Source organism: Haliaeetus albicilla, chromosome 26, assembly GCF_947461875.1.
Source record: "Haliaeetus albicilla chromosome 26, bHalAlb1.1, whole genome shotgun sequence".
NCBI classification, from domain to species: Eukaryota; Metazoa; Chordata; class Aves; order Accipitriformes; family Accipitridae; genus Haliaeetus; species Haliaeetus albicilla.
The window spans coordinates 19,175,309-19,194,881 of record NC_091508.1 but is presented as its reverse complement, the minus strand read 5'-3'; the positions used below and the strand labels follow the sequence as shown (position 1 = coordinate 19,194,881).

Genomic DNA, 19,573 nt, shown 5'->3' with positions numbered 1-19,573 from the left:
TTTTTTGGTTTTGATTTTTGCTAACACTGAAGAACCAGTTTTCCATCAGACAACTGAATTCTCTAAAGGGAAACAACTAAACTCCAGCTTTGTAAATAAAAGTGCTTAGCAGAGCTGAGGTTTTCTGCAGAAGTCTAGCACAATCATATGCTCCCCACATAACTCTTCCAGGCCCTATTCCCACTGAGGAATAGCATATTACTTTGCCACTGAACATATCGGGATTGTTTGAAAGCAATTTACTTAATAAGGTAAGGTGATAAGGCTGGCAGACTGTGTCCCTAAGAGATGGGTAATCAAAAAACAAATTTGTATAAGAACACAGCACAACAAGCATTCATTTACATGATACTGAGCAATGCAATCACAGCATATAGAGACACCCAAGCAAGATCTAACACAGCAACCTCAGGCACCTCCAGCAGCAAAGTCAGTGCCCCAAGCTCCAGGGGTGAGAGACTCAGCTCCCGCACTAAGCTGTGCAGCCCCCGAAAGCCATTTGGCTTCAAATGATCAATCCAGCATAGCTAGACTAAATGCAGGCTGGTATTAATGTGTACTCTACCAATGTCTCAACAACAGTACAAGCAGAGCCTGCATCATTCTCACCCTTCCAAAGGCTACAAAAATGCAGCAGGTGAAAAACAGATGATTAAAAAGCAGCGCAGAAATCAATACCCTGACATATTAACCACTTTTTAAACTGTTCTCTCTGTAGCATAAGACATTTACCTTGACATTATCCCCTTTATTTGTTTTAAAGGCTCATAACATTTCTTGTTAAATTTATTTTCTTCCTTTATCATAAGCAGGATAACAATACAAGCGGCCTTGAGCAAGGTCACAGGAGTTGGTGAGAGATGAAGAAACAGTTCATCTGCAGCTCTGAACGTTAGACCGTACTGACTTGACCAACCAATAAACTTCCCCTTAATCACTTATGTTAGACATTAAATGTTAATTAACCCTGCGCCTTATAAGCCTTAAACCGGAGATTTTTTTTCTACCACTGCTATTCAGTCCCAAATACAACCTAACCTTCCCCCCAAGCACAAGAACCTTCCTCCACTCCCAAGCCATTGAGCAGACCCTCTGTAATGATGTGTCAGTCATCCTATGAGGATAACTACTAGCATGCCCTATTGCCCTTTAACAGTTTTTAACAAGACCCCAGGCTGTTTCAAGCAGACAAGCTCACAGGGCAGGAATCTGCTCGCACGCACTGTCTACAAAAAGCGGCTGTCGGCCACCTCCATCCGTGCGCAGCCCCCCGAGCAGCCTCCACATGCACGCAGACCCGGGTGGGGAATTCTTACATTTGTTTCTTTCCATTTCATCAATGAAGATCTGGCAAGAAACACACCTACTTTTCAGAGCAAAGCACGCTGGAAACCGCTTCTCACCATCGCAACACTCAGCCTTCCTTCCCAACTCCATCCTCTGTTCCCTGGGTGAGTTTTTTTTTACTTTAGAAAGCACCACGGTTAAACAGCCCACAACACCGATCCCCTCTGCCAAGCACACCTCTGCACTCAGAAACAAATAAAAGCATCATCCAGGTAAAGGCACCAGAATGAAAGAGCCCTTCACGAGGCAAAGGGATGGATGTACAAGGATGCTCTGGAAGGAGAGCTGACTCCCAGACGCATTTGGAAATATTGCCACTTGACATCACATCCACATCCACTTGACATCACATCACATGTGGCAGCAGCCACCGTGGGTACCAACTCGAGGCAGCAGCAGAGCCGGCTGAAGAGATGAAGGCAGAGGGAGGAAGATGCGGTAACTTTGGCAGGGGATGAAGCTGGATCTGCGGAGATGTTCTGACGGGACAAGCAGCGGTACAGCTGGGGACCATAAAGGTAGTCAGGTGGGTGAGGGATGCTGCTCCAGCCTGCGCTCCAGGGTGGTTGCTGAAAACCGAGCTGGAAATATTTTCCCAGATAAGTCTGTGTCTGTGCGAAGGCCAGGGCTTTGATCAGCAGCAAAAGAGGGATTTTGATTAATGAGATATTGATGAGGTGGGAAAACAGCTTAGCTGTACATTACCAGGATACCACAGAGCAGATCCTCATGTGGTGTAAATCAGCATCACTCTGCTGAAATCCTAACAGGAATGGGCAATTCATTCCAGGGAAAGATCCTTCCCCTGTACATGGAGAAACCACAGTCTCAGCACATGACAGTCAGCACATGAGAAGTTATCAGGTCCTTTGTTTGGACATGATCCTTGAAAAGCAGCCAGCCAGGATGAATGAAGATGCCACCGAGTAAGAATATTTCAAATTCAATGACGACAGCAGTATTAAAATCCCCATGGAAGCAAGTATTTGAGGGAGTCGCACAAATAGCTGCCAGCTTTAGGCAAAAGCAGATGGAAAGATAATCTGAACTACAAGTGTGCAGTCCCATCCCAGGGGAGCCTTACAACACTCAAGTAGGAAATATTTGGGAAAGTTTGGAGTCTTGCAATTAAAGTTCCTTCCAACTTAATCCAAAGACAGACAACTTGTGTGAGCCAGCACAGCTGGGTATGCACAGGTAGAAAGGGAGCTAAAAAACTTTTTGAAAACTTTCACTGCAGTAAGAAGAAGGGTCAAAGGAAAAAAATACAAGCAGGATCAAGTCTAATTAAAGCAGCAAAAATAAATGACAGCTACAAAAAGGCAGGGGCTATTTTCATACAGAGCAGAGGGTCACTGGCACATATTTGCAGAGCCCCAGCACCCAGAAGGCAGGGAGAAAAGAGGTCCTTTGTGAGACGGATGGGGAAGCATGGGAACGCAGGAGCCCTGGGGTAGCTCAGAGGCATTACTGTACTTAGCACAAAAGAGAGAAACAATAGAGGGCAAAAGGAGACAGGGCTGTTTATTTTTCTGGGTATGGTAGGCAAGGGAGGGCTCACAAATAGTGTTCGGAGAGACACTGGAAGACGCAGCCATGGAGGAAAAGAAAGTATCAAGGCCGGATAACAGCCTGAGAGGCATGGGGACCATGAGGTTAAAAACGGGGGAATCCTAAATTAGGCATAGTCAGAAATTCTCCAATAACAGCTATTTCCCTAAGGTAAACAGCAAAGTGGTGATCTGCTTAAATAATTGCTGCAAGGTATCTTCTGAAGAGAGGAACAAGGGTGTTTGAGAAATGCAAAGGATTATCAGAAGGAATTATTTAGAAAAGCCCTTACAAGAACACGTTCTTTTTCTATGAAGCAAAACGCAGGGTGGAAACCAAAGACTTTAGACTACATGCACAGTTATTGTTTCTATGAAGCCTCTTAGCTCTGCCTTTGACCCAGGGGCTGCATGAAATACCAAGCAACTCCCTGGAGCTCCGTACAGTTCCCAGAACCAGGGCAGCCACGATGCAGAGACCAGGAGTGAAACAGCAGCAACCAAGAATTACATTTTCTGTTACTGCTTTGATTTCAACAGGACTGTCTTGAGACTCAACCACCCCAGTTTCCAAAAGTGCTGAGAACTCAGAACTTTCATTCAGAGAGCTGTTTAAGCTGAAATTCAGTTCTTCGCTGTCCTAACTTTCGCACCCAAATCCAGCATTCATCCCTGGAGCTTTGCCAACATCTGACCAGAGCAACTTCTCTACAAGTCTACCCAACTTCTACAATTCCTATCCTCAAAGAGCCTGAGAGCTTATCAGACATTGTGCAAATAAAAAAAAAAAAAAAACCACACCCAACCCCAACAGCATCCTCTTGCAGATAAAGTAGAAGGGCAAAAGACTGGAATGCAATGAGATGGCAGAGCAAGCACCAGGATACCAGCACTGCAACCACAAGCAAGGCAACAGCAAAGCACTTCCCAGGCAAGCTGCTGCATTCATGCCATGCACAGCAGAGAAGAAATCCAAGACAAAGTTAGTCTTTCACTCCCCAAGCCACTCTTCCCCCAGGAGACATCCCTCCCTACCAAGAGCAAACCCAGCTTTCCCCATGAAACAAAGTAAAGACTGGTCACCCTGCTGCAAACCCAGATCTTTACATTGCTCGGAGTCATAGTTTAGCGATTGCATTTCAACTCCTGAAGCCTGTTCCTGCTATGGAGCGTGCAGCTTTACCCCACGCTGGTGAAATGGAGACAAGAATCACTCCGTCACTTCAGTTCAAGTCTGGTAGTAATTAATTTCATTGAGTTTGACATTTGAAATAAATGAAGTAAGGAACACGCTTCCACCATCTGGAAAAGTGCACACTGACACTTCCAATCATTTGTGCATCCACTCGTGAACGTGTGTAAGTAATGTTTGGTATTTTTACATATAGAGAGAGAAGGTAAATGACACATCAAGGCATCAATCCATGCAAACGAGTACAGCAGCCCAGCACCACTCATCATACAGATGAGCAAAAGGCATGTTGAATAGTGGAAGCAGCCAAATGAGGTAAGAAAATATTTGGGAAACTGGAGACAAGGCAAATGCCAAGAAGAGTTATCAGTATATTTTGAGAGGACTGATTTATACATGGAACACGCCTGATACTCTCTCCATCACTAAAATAAGCGATACAAAGTGCTTTATACTAGGGTATACACAATAGCTTAAAAGTAATTTGTGTACATTTTGTATGCCCTCATTTATTAGTCAAAGGGAAGACAGACTTTTCATAGCTACAGGAAAACAAATTTTGTCCTTACAAAAGCGCAAAGAGGTCACTTACGGTATGTTCCTCTTCCCTCCATTAACATGCTGACATATCTTTTCCAGGACAAGGAGAAGGGAGGAGACATTCCCTTTGACATTAAGACAGACATCCTAGAAAAATGTATCAGCTGCATAGAAGACTCAAACCCATGAGAGTTTGGGTCTGCCCTCTTCCAGCGCCATCCTGGCTCCTCCTGTCCATTCCTGTCAAAAACCATCAGGACACGCATGCAGAGAAGTCCCAGTTGCAAGTCCATCCTACATACACTGATAGTAGGATAATTTCATATAAAAAACCCAGGACATTACAGGTCAAATTCACCACTGTGTCAATTCAAAGCAGCCATAAGCTCAGTTTAAGCGTTGCCGCAGTTGGTGGCACAAAACAAAGAGTTTTAACACCAACCAGGACCAACCAGCCTGTACAAAAGGGCTCCACTAAGGCTGGAGCCACAGCGCACACATCGAATTCTCCTTGTTCCAGCCTTGCGCTTTTGCCATTGGGCTCCGCTCTCGTTTCTGCAAACATCTGAAATAATCATCCTACAGCCCTCAGTACAAAGGAAAAGGGGTTTCTGCTTTTCACACCCAGTCCTTGGTGGAGCATTAGTTCCTCCAGTGGCGACATCCTCCTCTCCAGGAGGCACTGGCTTCTTGTCTTACCGAGCAGCTCCTGCCCCGCATCCACCCTTTCCCCTGATCACTCTGGGAAGCTTTATACATGACCAGAGACTTTTAAGCGCAGTAATGCAGAGCTGCGCTCAGCACCGCAGGATGCTCCCAGACCGGTAAGCCTCCCCCAGCCAAGTATCCCACGTCCTTCCAAACCGCTGATCCATCGCTTGGCAGATTTCCAGGGGCACAAATGAGGACGCTGGCTTGTCTAGAGCAGGTTATTTCACCTCCCGAGTCCTCTGATGATTATTTCTCACTAGACTTCACTTCCCAGAAAAATGTTCCACATGCCTTATTTAATCCTGTGTCAACTGACATTACACAGGCATGACATACCTGCCCGCATAAACACCCCCTCCGCTATCATTCATTGCTCACTAAAATGAAAGTGTTGAAACAGATCTGTTCCCCCAAATACATTTCTTGAGGCACATCTTCAGCTTTCATTCCTCAGCATAAGAGAACCCTTTTCAGTTTCGCAGAAGCTTCCCCTCGTCTCCCACATCTATTTTCAGCCTTTCCATTGACTAAACTTCCCTGCAAGATACTCTGGGGCTCGGCAATTTGCCACCATCAGAAAAAGAATCAACGTGAGCCCACGAGTCACAACAGGGGCAGGTATATGGCACCCCAAATCCCATCCGGGTTCCTCAGAGGCCACACGAGCTAAAGCAAAGATGTGGCAGATTTCATTCCCCCCAAAGCAGATGTTCCAGCTCCATCCATAAAAAGCTTCGTCCCAGGCCACAAATTGGCCAGCTCTGCTCAAGCAGCAGAGACTCAGCTATTTCCAGGCTTGCAGGAATCGTGCTCATTTTAGCAGCGCGCCTGTTCGTTATTTGGGATGAGTGTCCCCAGGGCAAGGAGGGCCCCGGCTTGTCTGGCCAAGGCTTTGGAGAGGGGAGCTGCAGGGAGGGAAGCACGCTGGGTTACTCAGTTACTCTAAATGTGCAGAACATCTTTAACTGATGTTCTGACTCTAAAAGTTTCAGAGCATCTCTAAGTTTAGTGGTGTGAATTTTTCAGTACCTTCAAATGAGGAACTCTGAGTTCTTTACAGACATTTCCACACCCAAAACAAGCTCCAGTTTTGGTTCTGGTTCATATTTCATAGGAAAAAAATCTTTATCAGCTTGGTGTTATCCAAGCCTATTCCCCATTGCCACAAGAAGTCACACCGCATTTTCCTAGGCTGAATCCCAAGCAGGACTGTGAAATGCTCCATAAACTGCCAAAAAAACACAGGCCTGTGGGCAACGAAGGCAGCAAGTCAAAAGCAGTGATAGAAGAGATGAAGGGTGCTTTTGTGACTCAGGCCTGATGATGCTATGCTACTTCACCACCTAAATTCCCAAGGTTAACGGGAGTCGGGTCGCAGCCCTGAATCTGCCCACAGCTCCACATGGATGCACTCCTGCAACAGTGCAGCGCTGCAAGAGCCGGACTCAGCCAAGAAGCAAAAAAAAATCCTGTCTCTGCCCAGCCACGGGGCCCTGGGCCAAGAGAAAACTCAGCGCGTAAGCACCAAAGGGTCCAACCAAAAATCCTGGCCCACGCACAGGGATGCCTTTCCCTCGGTGCAGAGGAATCCCGTAAGCAGGGACCAGGGCCGCGTTTGGAGGCTGGGTACAAAGCACCGCATCCAGCACCCTCAGGGCACCGCTGTCTGCCGAAGGCTGCAAAGCTTCTCGGCTCTGCTTTCCCCTTTCAGGGGTAGGGGGCTGATCCTGCCCAGCGCTTAGCTCTGCTCACAGGGAGCATCTCAGTCAGAGCTTGCTGTGGGAACGCGGCTGGAAAATAAAAAGATGGTGAGACTGCAGAGGACTTAACCCTGCGTGCCAGCTCTGGCAGAAGGGTTAAGCATGCCTGCTGCCTTTTCTATACATAGTTTTTTTAAGACAATAGCCCCCAGCACATACAGGCTTCAGTGCTTCCTGATATAGCTCTTTCATTACAGAGCACTGGGAAAATTGATGTTTCCAGAGCTGATATGGCCCTTATTGTTTTTGTGTTTTGCATCCTGCAGGGAACCAGGACTGAAGTTTAAAAAGAAAAAAGCCAGAGCCAGTTATAAGCGCTGGGGTCTGTTTGCTCCTCCTCCCAGTCCCAGCTCCTGAGGTCAGCAGGGAAAGCATCCAACAGTTGCAGAAAGACAGATTGTTTTAATTTAAACATTTGAGAGAAGCAGAGTGAGGGACTTTCTCCCCAAGTGTACAAGACGTGATAATATGCCTCTCCCGATCCCTGCAAACCCTTGCGAGAGAACATTCCTAGCAGTTTTCCTATATGAACACTCACCAGCGTGTGCCAAAGGCAGCGACCAGGATGAAAGCCGCTTCTTCCTCCCACCCTTGTGTCGCTTTTGGAGCACAGAAACGACGAGGGGATTCTTAGTGATCTGCCCTCCCTGTTACAAAAAGCAGAATACCCAAGGGGATCAAGAGAAAAACATCGGCCTCATCAAGAAAGGCATCTACAGCCGCAGGGCTCCAGGCAAGGAGTCCTTATCCTTCAAGGAATCGACAGCTTTCCAAGAGGAGACACTGAGCAGCCCACGGTCAGGGAACAGATGCTGTACTTGGGGGATGGACGGCCTCATATCTTCTAGGGGAAGCCTTCCGAAGGGCACGTCCAGCATGGCTCCTGCCCTGCAGCAGCCTTCTCCTGCATCCTGGCTCCCATGGAATCGCGCGCCGGCAAGCGCAGAGCGGCTCTGCTGGTCCCACACATCTCACGCTGCCAGAAGGTGCGTCCCGCTCGTCAGCGGCCAAACACACCTACCACCCGCCTCATCTACTCACAGAAGTCTCTAGCTTCCACGTAATGCCAACGCAAAGGTTACAGACCCAACGCTTCGCCGCACAAACCAGGCACGGTCCTCCCATGCACATGAGCCATCAACTCCTGCCTTGCTAGAGCCCTCCGTCAGCACGACCCTATCGCATCATTAGCAAATGAGTCCCAGTTCCCAGTCATCTGATACCAAACGGAGTTTGTGTTGAATTTTCAGCCACCTTGGATCAAAGCTATATTGGCAGATTCATCTGAAAGTTGTTCATGGAAGTGATCTTGCATTGGGCGAGCAAGGAAAACAGTTGGCTTAACTTTCTACTGAAGGTGTATTTTGATGGGGGAGGATTAATCAAGCTTCTAAAGCTTTAGTTATTTTTTGGAGGAATATCTCTTTTACAGCAGAGGAGTGACTTCAGAACAGAAAAATCCAATGGCTAGAAATCAAAAATGCAAATATTTCTATGTACTGTCTCTCAGGATTCATATTCTACCAAAATACTAAAGCGGTGCTAAACAATACGCAGGGGTGTCTGCCACAGCACACCACCATCTCAAAAGCACGGTGGATGTTTCCTTTCCAGTACAGTGAAAAGCAATTAGCCAAAATGCTGATAACCCCAAAGGAGGGTATTTCAGCCATGTGAAAAAGGAAACCTATAGGTACAGGAGCCCATGACTTAAACTCTACCCCATTAAAAAAAGCATTAACAACTTCTGAACTGGCTTCTGTTTTCTGGCCTCCTGGCCACCACTGCTGTTTTATTGAAATTGCCCCAGCAGTATCAATTAAAGGAAAATTCTGGCCAAGTCCCCATCCTATCCCACCCACTTGGCATTAACCCATCCGCAGTTCACCGCTCCCCCTTCCACACGTGCAACCCACGAGCCGCACTTCTATTTTCAGCGCTCTGCCAGTGCGGTTAACCAGCTGCCTGGGGCTTGTCGAAAGAAGCTTTCGGGCAGGAAATTAAAAAAGCTTAATTTACAGCTGGGCATTTGCAAGGGCCAGGGCAGGGGATGGGCCCGTGCTTACCCCCAGGCACCCTGCAGACCCTCACTCACATCCCACCGCCCTGCTCCCACGTTCCCCCAGGACGGTGCAGGAACCAAGCCGGGACCCTGCTGACTCCCGTTGCTCCGAGGGCACGCATTTTCTCACTGGCTTTTCAAGAGATAATACTGTCCCATGACAGCACCTTCGCAACGCTACTAACCCTTGCTCTAAGCATTGGAAGAAAGCAGCCTGGCTGAGTATAAGGAGTCTCCACGTTGATGTGGAGGCAGCCTTTTCTGCTGGGTACCACTGGGTATTTAGGGAAGCTGAGAACAAGAGCTTACTAACCCTACAAGCTCCAGGTGTTTGTTTTGCAAAACAGCCGCAATGAGCCCAACGATTCCAGCGTATCACCCTGATTTTCTGTACACAGCCTACATCAGCAGCTGCCTTTGGAGCCCCTGGCAACTAGAATTGCCAAACCTCAGCTCCAGCCCCTTGCTAACTTTCAGGTGGCTTGACGGCTTCAGCAGACCTCAGCTGAGATTTACTCCTGCAACTCCCTGAAAGTACAGTGAAACAGAGCTGCTTGGCACCAGCTGAAACACCTCACTTGCAAGCTCCTTTTTTTCCATTTCTTCCGAGCAGAATGACACTTGTATTCACAGTGACTCATCTCCTTGACCTTTCTATTCACTTTTAATGGTGCAAGCTGGAAATAAGGGCATACAAACAATGCATTCATTATTCAGCTGGTGAACTGCAGCCCTCGGACCAAATCTCTACCCTACAGCAGACAAGAGCACACAGAGCAGATCTCTCATTCCGGCACATCTAGGATGAGCCCCCTCAAAGACCACACAAACCCACCACTTAATTCTTATTTGAGGGGTGCAGCTGAATGACCTGCACCAAAAGCCACTGCATAAAATGCTGCAGGAGTAGAAGAGATCCTGGGAAACTGGCAGTGTCATCTCCAGGAATTCAGCTGCAATGAACTCTTACTTAAGTATTGTCCTGGAAACAAAAAAAGGGGGTGGAGGGAGGAACAGCAGAGGAAAAGAGGCCAGCGAGGCTCTCCGTGAGGATACACGAGCTCAGCCAAAGCACAGCTCTTTCCTGTATATCCATACTCAAAAAATAGAAACTCCAGCTGACATGTAAATGAAACCCTAAATCTGGCCACTAAAACTGCTTGACAATCCCTTCAAGCAGGGACTCCAGCAGACCCCTCAGTGACCTCTCTTCTCTCTAGGAGTTTCCCCCCATCAACTGCTTACAGCATTTCCAGCAGAGCTGCAAACTCCCCTGTCCTCTGCAAGTTATAGCAGTGAAGTGCAGAAAGGCAAGAAAAGCAAAGGCCTTTAAACAGTTTGCTTAAAAGCTGAGCCAGGAAAAAAACTTATCACTTTATTTACTCTGAAAGAATTAGCATCCCCCTGGCTGCAGAGGCACAGCTTGATCCAGGCAGGGATGGCATACAGGGTCATCCCAAGCTAACAGTAATATTTAGCTGCATTCAAGCCAGGCAGATCATTCAGGTCTTCAGCGAGCTGCAGCTTCCCAAGGAGAACAAACGCTCCCCCAAATATGCACCCCAATCCCTCATTAGGCAAACAGGGTGCCTAGCTCCTTTGAGTGACATCCAGACCCATGGAAAGCTGTCCCTGAGCACAGCAAAACTAAGGTTTCGCCTTCAAATCTTTCTCCAGTGAATCTAGAGCCGCAGGGCTGAGCGCCACAAGGAATATAGCATCAGGCACGGGAGACTTCTCCAGAAATCAAACCAAACCCACAGGGATGAACGCACTTAGCCCACAGCCTGTGGCAGAGCACTCGGCAACAAAATACACTGGAATTCCTTTCTTACAGCAGCAAAACAGCTGAAAGTCACCACCCCAAAGCCAGCTAAAAGACAGACTGACATCAGCTTACCTGACCTCCTGTTCCTGCCCACGGCACAGGCGTAGCACCCAAAACCCCGCAGGGATATCCAGCTTCAGGATCAGCACCCTGCTTCCATTTGCATCCATCCGCCTTCCAAAGGGGTTTTTTTTCCCAGTAAACTGAAGCATGTGTGTGGCTGCCTAGTTGATCCTCTGCCTGCTTCAGATTTCATTTATAGACCTAATGCTTCCAAGTGTCCTGAGAGGAGTCAATATAACAGCATGGTGGTCTGTATTGTACTCCATCACATAATCTGCAAGAAATCTGTCCAAATCTATTGACAAAATCCAAACAGCCTTCTGGATTTGCAGTGTGAGGTACTAGTGTTGCTAGACAGGAAAACACCATCCTAGAGAGGAAAAGTATTTTTAAAGTAGAGAACTCCTAGACCACAACCACTAACATAACCTGAGGCACAGGGATGAAAAAGCAGCTCTTAAAACACTTCAGTGCTTGAAAACACATGTCTTGTTGGCATATCAGCATTAACTTTGTGTTAAAGCAGCACCTCAATGCCAGGCTCCATACAGGTACACAGGATCAGGCCCCAGGGCATGGGAAACATGGGGACTTGCCTAAAGGCTGGGAGAAAGTCTGCAGCAGAGGTTAGGAATGAGCACTGATGCAGCTCACTCCACTCATTCAACCCCCAAACTATCCTTTTTCTCTCCAGCTTATTACACAATCAAGAAGGAAAACTCCAGCATTGTAAATGTATTAATACCATTTTCCTAGTTTCAAAAAAATGACATCTCTGAACATTGTGAAAGCTTCCAGATGATGCTAAGAATCCTGTTGGCTTCTGGAGAGAAAAAGAGCCCAGACTCAGAGCAACCAACCTCAAAAATGCCTTTTGTGTAGCTCCTTCATTTATTTATTTTAGTTCTAAAGATTTTCCAGACACATCCACAGAGAAACCACAGCATCATTTGGACAGTTCACTCGGTGCTAGGCTTCATTTCAAGAGCCTTGAAACTTGCCAACAGTAACCCAGTGGCTAATTATACCATGTTGCCAACCTAAGTTTTTTCCATATAACATTAGATTTTAACAAAATTTTTCCATTCTTTCATGTCTCCGCTTTTTTTTCTGGTTTTGCTCATTCTTCCCATACTGGCTTTTTCTTTGTTTCACACAAAGGTTCATTTTATTTTATTTTGAAGAAAAACTGCCAGCTTGCAAAGTCAGTACCTACCATATAGGCTCCAATCTAGCTAGTAAGAATAAAATCTTTGATGTACAGCAAGGCCAGGCTGCAACTGGAGAAGACAGTCCCAGGAACCTCTCTCAAGCCAGCCAGGAAGGCAAAGGAGAGGGAATGCACTGCCTAGATTAACAACAGCTGAAGGTATAAGTAAGTAACAGGCAACACCAGAAGGCAGAAAAAAATTCTTAAGGGTCTGAAGATTGCATTCTGCTTGCCTTGGTCAAGGATTTGCACCCACAGCCAAAGAATGAAGCTGCTAGCTCAGGACACTGCCTTGCTGATGCTCAGCCAAAAGGGGACAGCCAAACCCCAGCAACAAAACTGTTTTCTGATACAGATGTGAGGCTCTCTGCCTTCTCTAGAAAGATGGTGTCCACCTCGAAGGGTTTCCCTTCCAAAAAAAAAAAAAAAATCTCATAAAACCTCCCCAGAAAGCCACCGTGCCATTAGCAGGGAATAAAAACCTACCAACATCTTCAGACTGCTGTTCCTGACAGCTCTGTACAACAGCAGCACTCCAAAGGGGTCATAACCGGAGAGAAATCCAAAATAAAAATAACGCGAGCCAAAAAAAGGTACTGAGCAGTCCTGATCCAGAAGAACATAACCGAGCACCGAGAAGCCTCCACATCTCAGCAGGACCAGAAGCACGGGAGAAGCGGTGCCTTTGGTTGCATCAGCCCTCCCTTGGGGCTCCCACCACGTCGGCTGAGCCAAGGGGAAACCCCTTTTACTGGGACAGTGTGTCCCAGCACGATGCCAGTACCGGGTCCTACTGCTTATATCAAACCAACCTGTCATATATCCAAGACAGACGGTTGCACTCCATACTAAAAAGAAGCTAAAAGTCAAGGACCTACACGGATAGTGCAAGGAAACCAGTGGAGATTATCAAACTGAATTCCAGAAGCGGCGTAACTCCTGCGTGCACACATGCCTCTGTGGTGACACTGACTTTTACCGTAGGACAAATCCTGCAGATCTTCAATTTGACCCAATTCCAGCAGATGACTGTTTAAGGCCTCAGCATTCCCAAAATATCCTCAACAGTAGCAGTATCAGAGACCTGCAGCAGAGTCGGGGCTTTCCTAAATACATGATGAGTAGAAGTCTACACTGCCTAGAAGCATGGAACAGAGTGGAAGAAGTCTTCCTCCACATGAAAAAAGTCTAAGAAGAGGTGTTTTGTGGTTCATTCCTAGTTTATTTCCCAGACAATTCTTCTCTCATTTTAAACAGCATTTTCCATGTACCAAGATCTAGGTATCGAAAAGTTATAATCAGGTTTTCAACACAACCCAAATAATGTTTTAAGCCTTTCTCTGCAAAATAATTCCTTTTATAGAACGATAGCTGCATCCTGAGGATAAAACTCCTGCTAAACAAACCAGGCAAGATCGCACGTGGGCGAGTGTGTACATACGTGATGAAGTGCCAAATTTATAATTGTAACACAGCAGGGATTTCCCCCATCTTAGGGGCTGCTACACTTCAATTCGCAGGACAGCAGAGCGCGAGCTCCAAATGCAACCGCTTTTCCCAAATCACTCTGGACACGGGCACCTCCACCCCGAACCACGGTGTACGCAGACCAGTCCTTACTGTCCAACGCCAGTGCCAACCAGTGGGCCAGAGGGGCTCCGAACTGGACCCTCTGGAAGTCCTTTACGAACAAGCAGCCCCCCTGCATCATTTGCTCAAACAAGGTCCCAGACCCGTCTCTGCACCCGCAGCGTTCGCCGCCATCCAACAACCCAGGAGCTCAGCTCCCCGCTCTTCCCAGGTCCCGCCATTCTCCAGACACATCCACAGGCAACCAAACAAATACCAAAACCGTCAGTCACGACGGCGATACCTCATTTGAGCACTTTTTGAACACACACTATCTCCCCAGGCGCCAGCTGGCTCGTCCCCCCTTGCCTTCATTACCCCTTGTAGGTTTGCCCCAAACCCCCAATCTGCTTGCGTGGAAGTATTCACAGCAGTATTGCCCCATACTGGTTTTCCAAGTGTAGTCTTTCGGGTTTACACAGAGCGACCAGCACCCATCCTCCACCTGCTTTGGGGAGGGCAGCACCGCAAGGCAGCCCCAGCATCCAGATAGCACAGGGAGAGGGAGGGCACCCGGAGCAGGCTGAAGAATCAGGGTGTACGAAAACACTAGAAAAAGTAATGGTTAAAAAATTAATTGCCTATTGGCTTTACCTTCCACAGAAGAGAAAAAGCCCAGACTGAAGAGCAGTTTCCTGGAAAGTACTCCCGCACATTTCTTTCCGAAGTCCAGACAAAACTTGTATTACCTAAAAAGCATCTATAAATGGCACTTCACACAAATGCCTCTGCATTAGTGGCATATGCCACAGCAGCGCCTTCTGCTTCTCAGCATCTGTTGCCACGCTTTGTCTCATCTTAGAGAATATATCTGTAATTCAAAGCAGTTGTGAGAACACATACTCTAAGCCTATGCCCTGAAACCGGGCTGCAGGACAGAAGGGGAAACTGAGTCACCAAAGCAGAGATGGACAGACAGCCTCAGGACCAGACTTCATCTTCCATGTTAGAAGAAAAGCAGCCGGGCACGCACTACCGAGGATGACAGGACATCTACATGCCATTGAGGGTCTGGGCCTCTGGGACACTGGCAAAGATTTTCATGTTGGAGCGTTGAGAAAAAGAAAAGCTACTTCAAAACTAAAAAAAAAATTATGCTGAACATAGCAATGCAGCTGCTGGTGCCATACACAGAGAAATAGCACTCCGATTAACTTTTCTTGGGACCCACCAGTAAGGTATGCCCAGGTAACAGGGCTCACACATCCACACCTGCAGCACGGAGGTGGGAGCTCAGAGCAGGAGCCACATCACCGAATCACAGCCCTGATCAGTGTTAGCACATCCCCTGCAACACCATGATGTGACTGCAAGTTATCACAAGACGGAAAACTACTAGTTAATTTGCTCCACATTTCAAAAAAAAGGAATTAATCTGAAAAGTCCATCTCTTTCAACAACAAAATGCAAGGGGCAGGGACAGTACTCATTTAAAATAAGGATGCACGTCCCCTTCACAGTCCCTCCTTCTTTGTTCTAGGGCAGACCTTATGTCTGCAAGCGGTAGGAGTAACACCAAGATGTTTTGTTTATTGGATTACTCTTGCTCTTAAAAAAGAGGTTTTATATTTGAGGATCCAGTATTAGAGATCCCAGCTAGACACTGCTGTCCTCCTTTGTACACCAAAACCCAGCGACTCTTCAACAGGTTTTGCCTTAGAGCTACCCCTAAAGACCAGAGATGAAATGGGATTTCTCCAATCCCCAACAAATTATTGCCCAGACAACACTGCAAGGCTTCGTACCGAAGAGCTAAAGTTCCCGTTAGCTTTGGTGGGAGCCAGCGGAACCGGCTCCTCCACGGCAAGTCTGAGACCAGCTCCCGCATCCAGCACGGCTACAGCACTGCAGGGAGGCGAGCGCAGGAGTCGCCTTCAAGAACCACGTCGGAGAGAACGGTCAGTGAAGACTTCTCATCTTGACCCCAGCTTACACGAAAGAATAATATATGACCTCAGCTGAACGCCTCTACTGCGTCCCCTGGACAGGGCATGTCTGACAGCTGGGTGCTTTTAAGTTACAAAGTCCTGTTCCAATCTGGCAATACATTGACAGCATAATCCAGGTTTTACGCTGGAAATCAGATCTGCCATCAATTCCAGACTTATAAAGTCATATTTCTTCTTGTAAAACAATATCAACACTTTTGATTGGCAAAATGTTAAACAAAACATTTCTAACTGGCTGGATAAAGATTATTATTTTTTTAGCTCATTCTAGATGACTGGGGAAGAGCCAAGGAGAGAAGCAACAGATGGTAACAGGATACTTCATAATTTCCAGCATTTTTTATTTCTTTTAAAGGGCATGCCATGTATTCTTATTACACTTTTCTTTGCCACTAAAGGAAACTGCTGCTTCCAAAAATTTTCACCCAGAAACCTGATTCAATTTTATAGGGATTTGTAAAAGCAGAGACAGATTCCAACTTTGTCTGTGGGTTAGATTTTTGTGTGACATCATCTGTTAAAATATGGGAAAATCTGAGCTGGAAGGGCAGTGTTCAGAGGCAGTTCAGTTCACATCGCCTTTGACATTGTCATTTCTCTATTTTTTCTGGAAACCCTCTCTGCAAGGTGTCTTCCCCCTTTCGCTGGAGCCACCCGATAGATCTGCTTCTGAAGATTACAGAGAAGATTCACCTCTCCATACAGAGAAACCAACCAAAATGAAACTGAAACAGAAACAATCCGAGCTGAAATAAAACCAAAGAGATCTTGGAAAGATTGAAAAAAAGAGCTATGAAGAGCATTAGTCAATGCCATCAGCAGTCCCAATCCGACTCCTCCCTCATCCAAATTATTTCATGTCCTATTAGGAGGCTCATTAGGAAAACTCAAAGCCTTTCACTGCAAGAGTCATTACTTGGAGCGGCACATTGACCCTACAAAAGCTCTCCAGCCACCCACCGCAGCATCAGCTCCAGCCAGCCCTCTGCTTCCTGCAGCTGCAGCCCACAGCTGGACCCAAAAGTTTTTAGAAAAAAGTTACCAGGTAACTTTAAAAGGAGTTCAGTCTTATGTTGGAAGCTGAAGGATATACGCCAACAGGGAAAATGCCTAAGGATGCTCTGAAACCATTAAAACCTTAGTACAGGCAAAAGAAAAAGGAAGACACTGTCATTCTCCTTTGAAATAGTTGAGACCTGTAATAATTCAGTTTTCAACTAACACAAAATAACAGAGTGGCCTGGCAAGCTGGCTGCGCTAAAAGGGAACTCAAGATGAACTAGTATCATTCCAGTACTCTTCTGGTCGGAAAACTGCTCTAACAGTCCGATACTCCTGCAGTACAACACAGACCCTTGTGGTAGCTCCGACCGCCGTTAACTTTTCCTGCGGTGATGTTCCAGAGGCATTTTATTCATTGAGTCGCAACTTATTTTCCATCTCCCTCAGATTTTGCAAGCAAACCATTAATGAAAGCATTCCTCGTACGCCCACCTTTTCTTCCTTAAGGTCATTTTAAGAACCTAGAAATTACAATAATTTGCAATCGTGCTGCTATATACAGAATCCCACACGCATTTGTCCTGGTAACACACAAACAACCCTGCAAACACCACTGCCCGGGCTTCCCAGGAAAAAAAAACCTAGAGCACACAAAAATCAAGCACGAAAGCCAAATCCCAGACAGCTCAGCTCTTCAGGGCACTTCTCAGTTTCTCAAGTTACCCTGCAGAACTCCCATCTACTTTAACTTTTCAGATTTCAAAATCAGCTTTGCCAACAAACCGCTTCGTAGTCTTTCCCTTGCAATACAACATAAAAAGACCTCAGCGCACCGATGCCTCTAAGCGTCCGCTACAAACTCAGAAAACACTCTGAAAACACCCAGAAAACTTTTTTCAACAGACCCACAAGCCTCCATCTCCCCTGCTCTGGCATTCCACAGCCCACCCGGGGAAGGCAGACATTTGGAAAGCTGAGCTCTCGAAACACCCTCAGCAAACCCAAAGCGTCCACTTAGTGAAATAAAGCTCTTAGCCCCGCTCCTGCGCGACTGTAAAAAAATGACATTCCAGGATTTTTCTGGCTGCTCGTCTAGTGCTGTTGCACATCTGGTGCTTTCAGAGCTTCCTCCTGCCACCCACAACAGGCACAATTTTAGGGAGAAAACCTGAAAATTGGGGCTGGCGAGGCGAGGGGGCAGAAGGAGCTTTGGGGTCCCGAGCAGAAAGGGGCTGCAACGCCTTTGTGTCCCGAGATCTGCCGCTTTGATGTGGAGGGGAGAGCAGATTACTTCTGCACAAAAAGTTTCTTCTCCTCAAGGAGGAGGAACTACGCAAGACGAGAGGTTTCCAGTTGACTAAATATGTATTTACATTTCTATACACACGCAGATATAGAATGAACGAGAGCCTCCAGAAACACATCCTGACTTTTGCTCCAGAAAAAAACGAGCCCAGCAACAGGCAGGTCTGCTTTAAGAAAGGCGAATAAAGTATTGTTTTAAGTTGGTTGTTTTTTTTTTTTTCCCCTTTTACGGGCCCCCTGACAAATGGCATTCAGAGACTCGGGCAGCTAAAGGAGGTTGGGTGGTTTGGGTTTTTTGGGTTGGTTTTTTTTTTTTTGTCTTCCGGAATACGTGGACTAAAGGCAACACAAATGTTTTGCCCCGCACAAAAGCCACTTCACCCTCCCCAACCCGCACGGTTCCCCCCCCCGGCCCCGCACACAGCCGCCTCCCTCCCGCGGCCACCGGGACTCGCTGTCCCGGGGATGGCGGGGGGGACACGGACCCACGGACCCGGACCCGACACTCGGGGACACCTTACCTGCCCGGCCGAGGGACAGGGCACCCAACAGCACCAGTGCAGCGGGGACCGGCCAGCTCCGTATCCAACTGCGCTTTTTCCACCGCGTGTGCGTATCCATGGTCCACCAAAAAAAAGGGGCACCGGCTCGGGGGGAAAAGGGTAAAAAAAAAAACAAAAAAACAAAAAAAACAAAACAACAACACAAAAAAAAATCTATATACAAGCGAAGAAAGGCTTCTCAGCCCCCCCCGCCAGCCCCCCCCGGAGAGCAGCCGCTTTATAAAGCCATGGGGCGGGCGGAGGGCTGTCGGGGGCTCCGCCGCGCTCACTCCCGGCCCCTGCCTGCTCCTGCAGCGCAAAAAACTTTTCTTTCTCTCCCCCCCGGCCCCCCTTTTTTTTTTCCCCCCTTCTTTTAAACCCAAGGCAAGAGTTTGTCAATCTCGGAGCCGCGCAGCAAATCAGCACCGGGAGGTGCGGCCCCCCACCCCCCCGGCCCGGCCCCCCCCCCCCCCCAACCCCCGCCCCGCTCCCGGCCCGGCCCCGCGGGAAGTTTGAACAGCAGCCGGGTTCTCCCGGCCCCCCAAAACAGTGTTTTTCCTCCTCTTTTCCCAACAGGAATCAACACCAGCCGGAGTTTTCTCCCCCTCCCAGCGCCCCCTGCTCTTTCTGATTCCGGAGGGAGATAGGGCTAGGTTGTGGAAGGATGAAAAATGCCAGGATTTGGGGGGGGGGGGGGGGGGGGGGATAAATGCCAGGATTTGGGGGGGGGGAATAAATGCCAGGATTTGGGGGGGGGGGAATAAATGCCAGGATTTGGGGGGGGGGGGGAATAAATGCCAGGATTTGGGGGGGGGGGAATAAATGCCAGGATTTGGGGGGGGGGGGGGGAATAAATGCCAGGATTTGGGGGGGGGAGTGAGGC

The 19,573-nt window shown here is 47.6% G+C and overlaps 1 protein-coding gene across 2 annotated transcripts in view; it reads right to left on the bottom strand.

Annotated features, from left to right (window-relative positions):
• The window catches only part of COL5A1 (collagen type V alpha 1 chain), a 159,477-nt gene extending 140,443 nt beyond the window's left edge, over positions 1-19,034 (bottom strand). For both annotated transcript variants that reach the window (XM_069771049.1, XM_069771051.1), the window contains exon 1: positions 18,670-19,034. In XM_069771049.1, coding sequence (XP_069627150.1) covers positions 18,670-18,769 — 100 coding nt within the window. In that variant the 5' untranslated portion in view covers positions 18,770-19,034. The remainder of the gene's footprint in view (positions 1-18,669) is intronic.
• Positions 19,035-19,573: the final 539 nt, after the last annotated feature.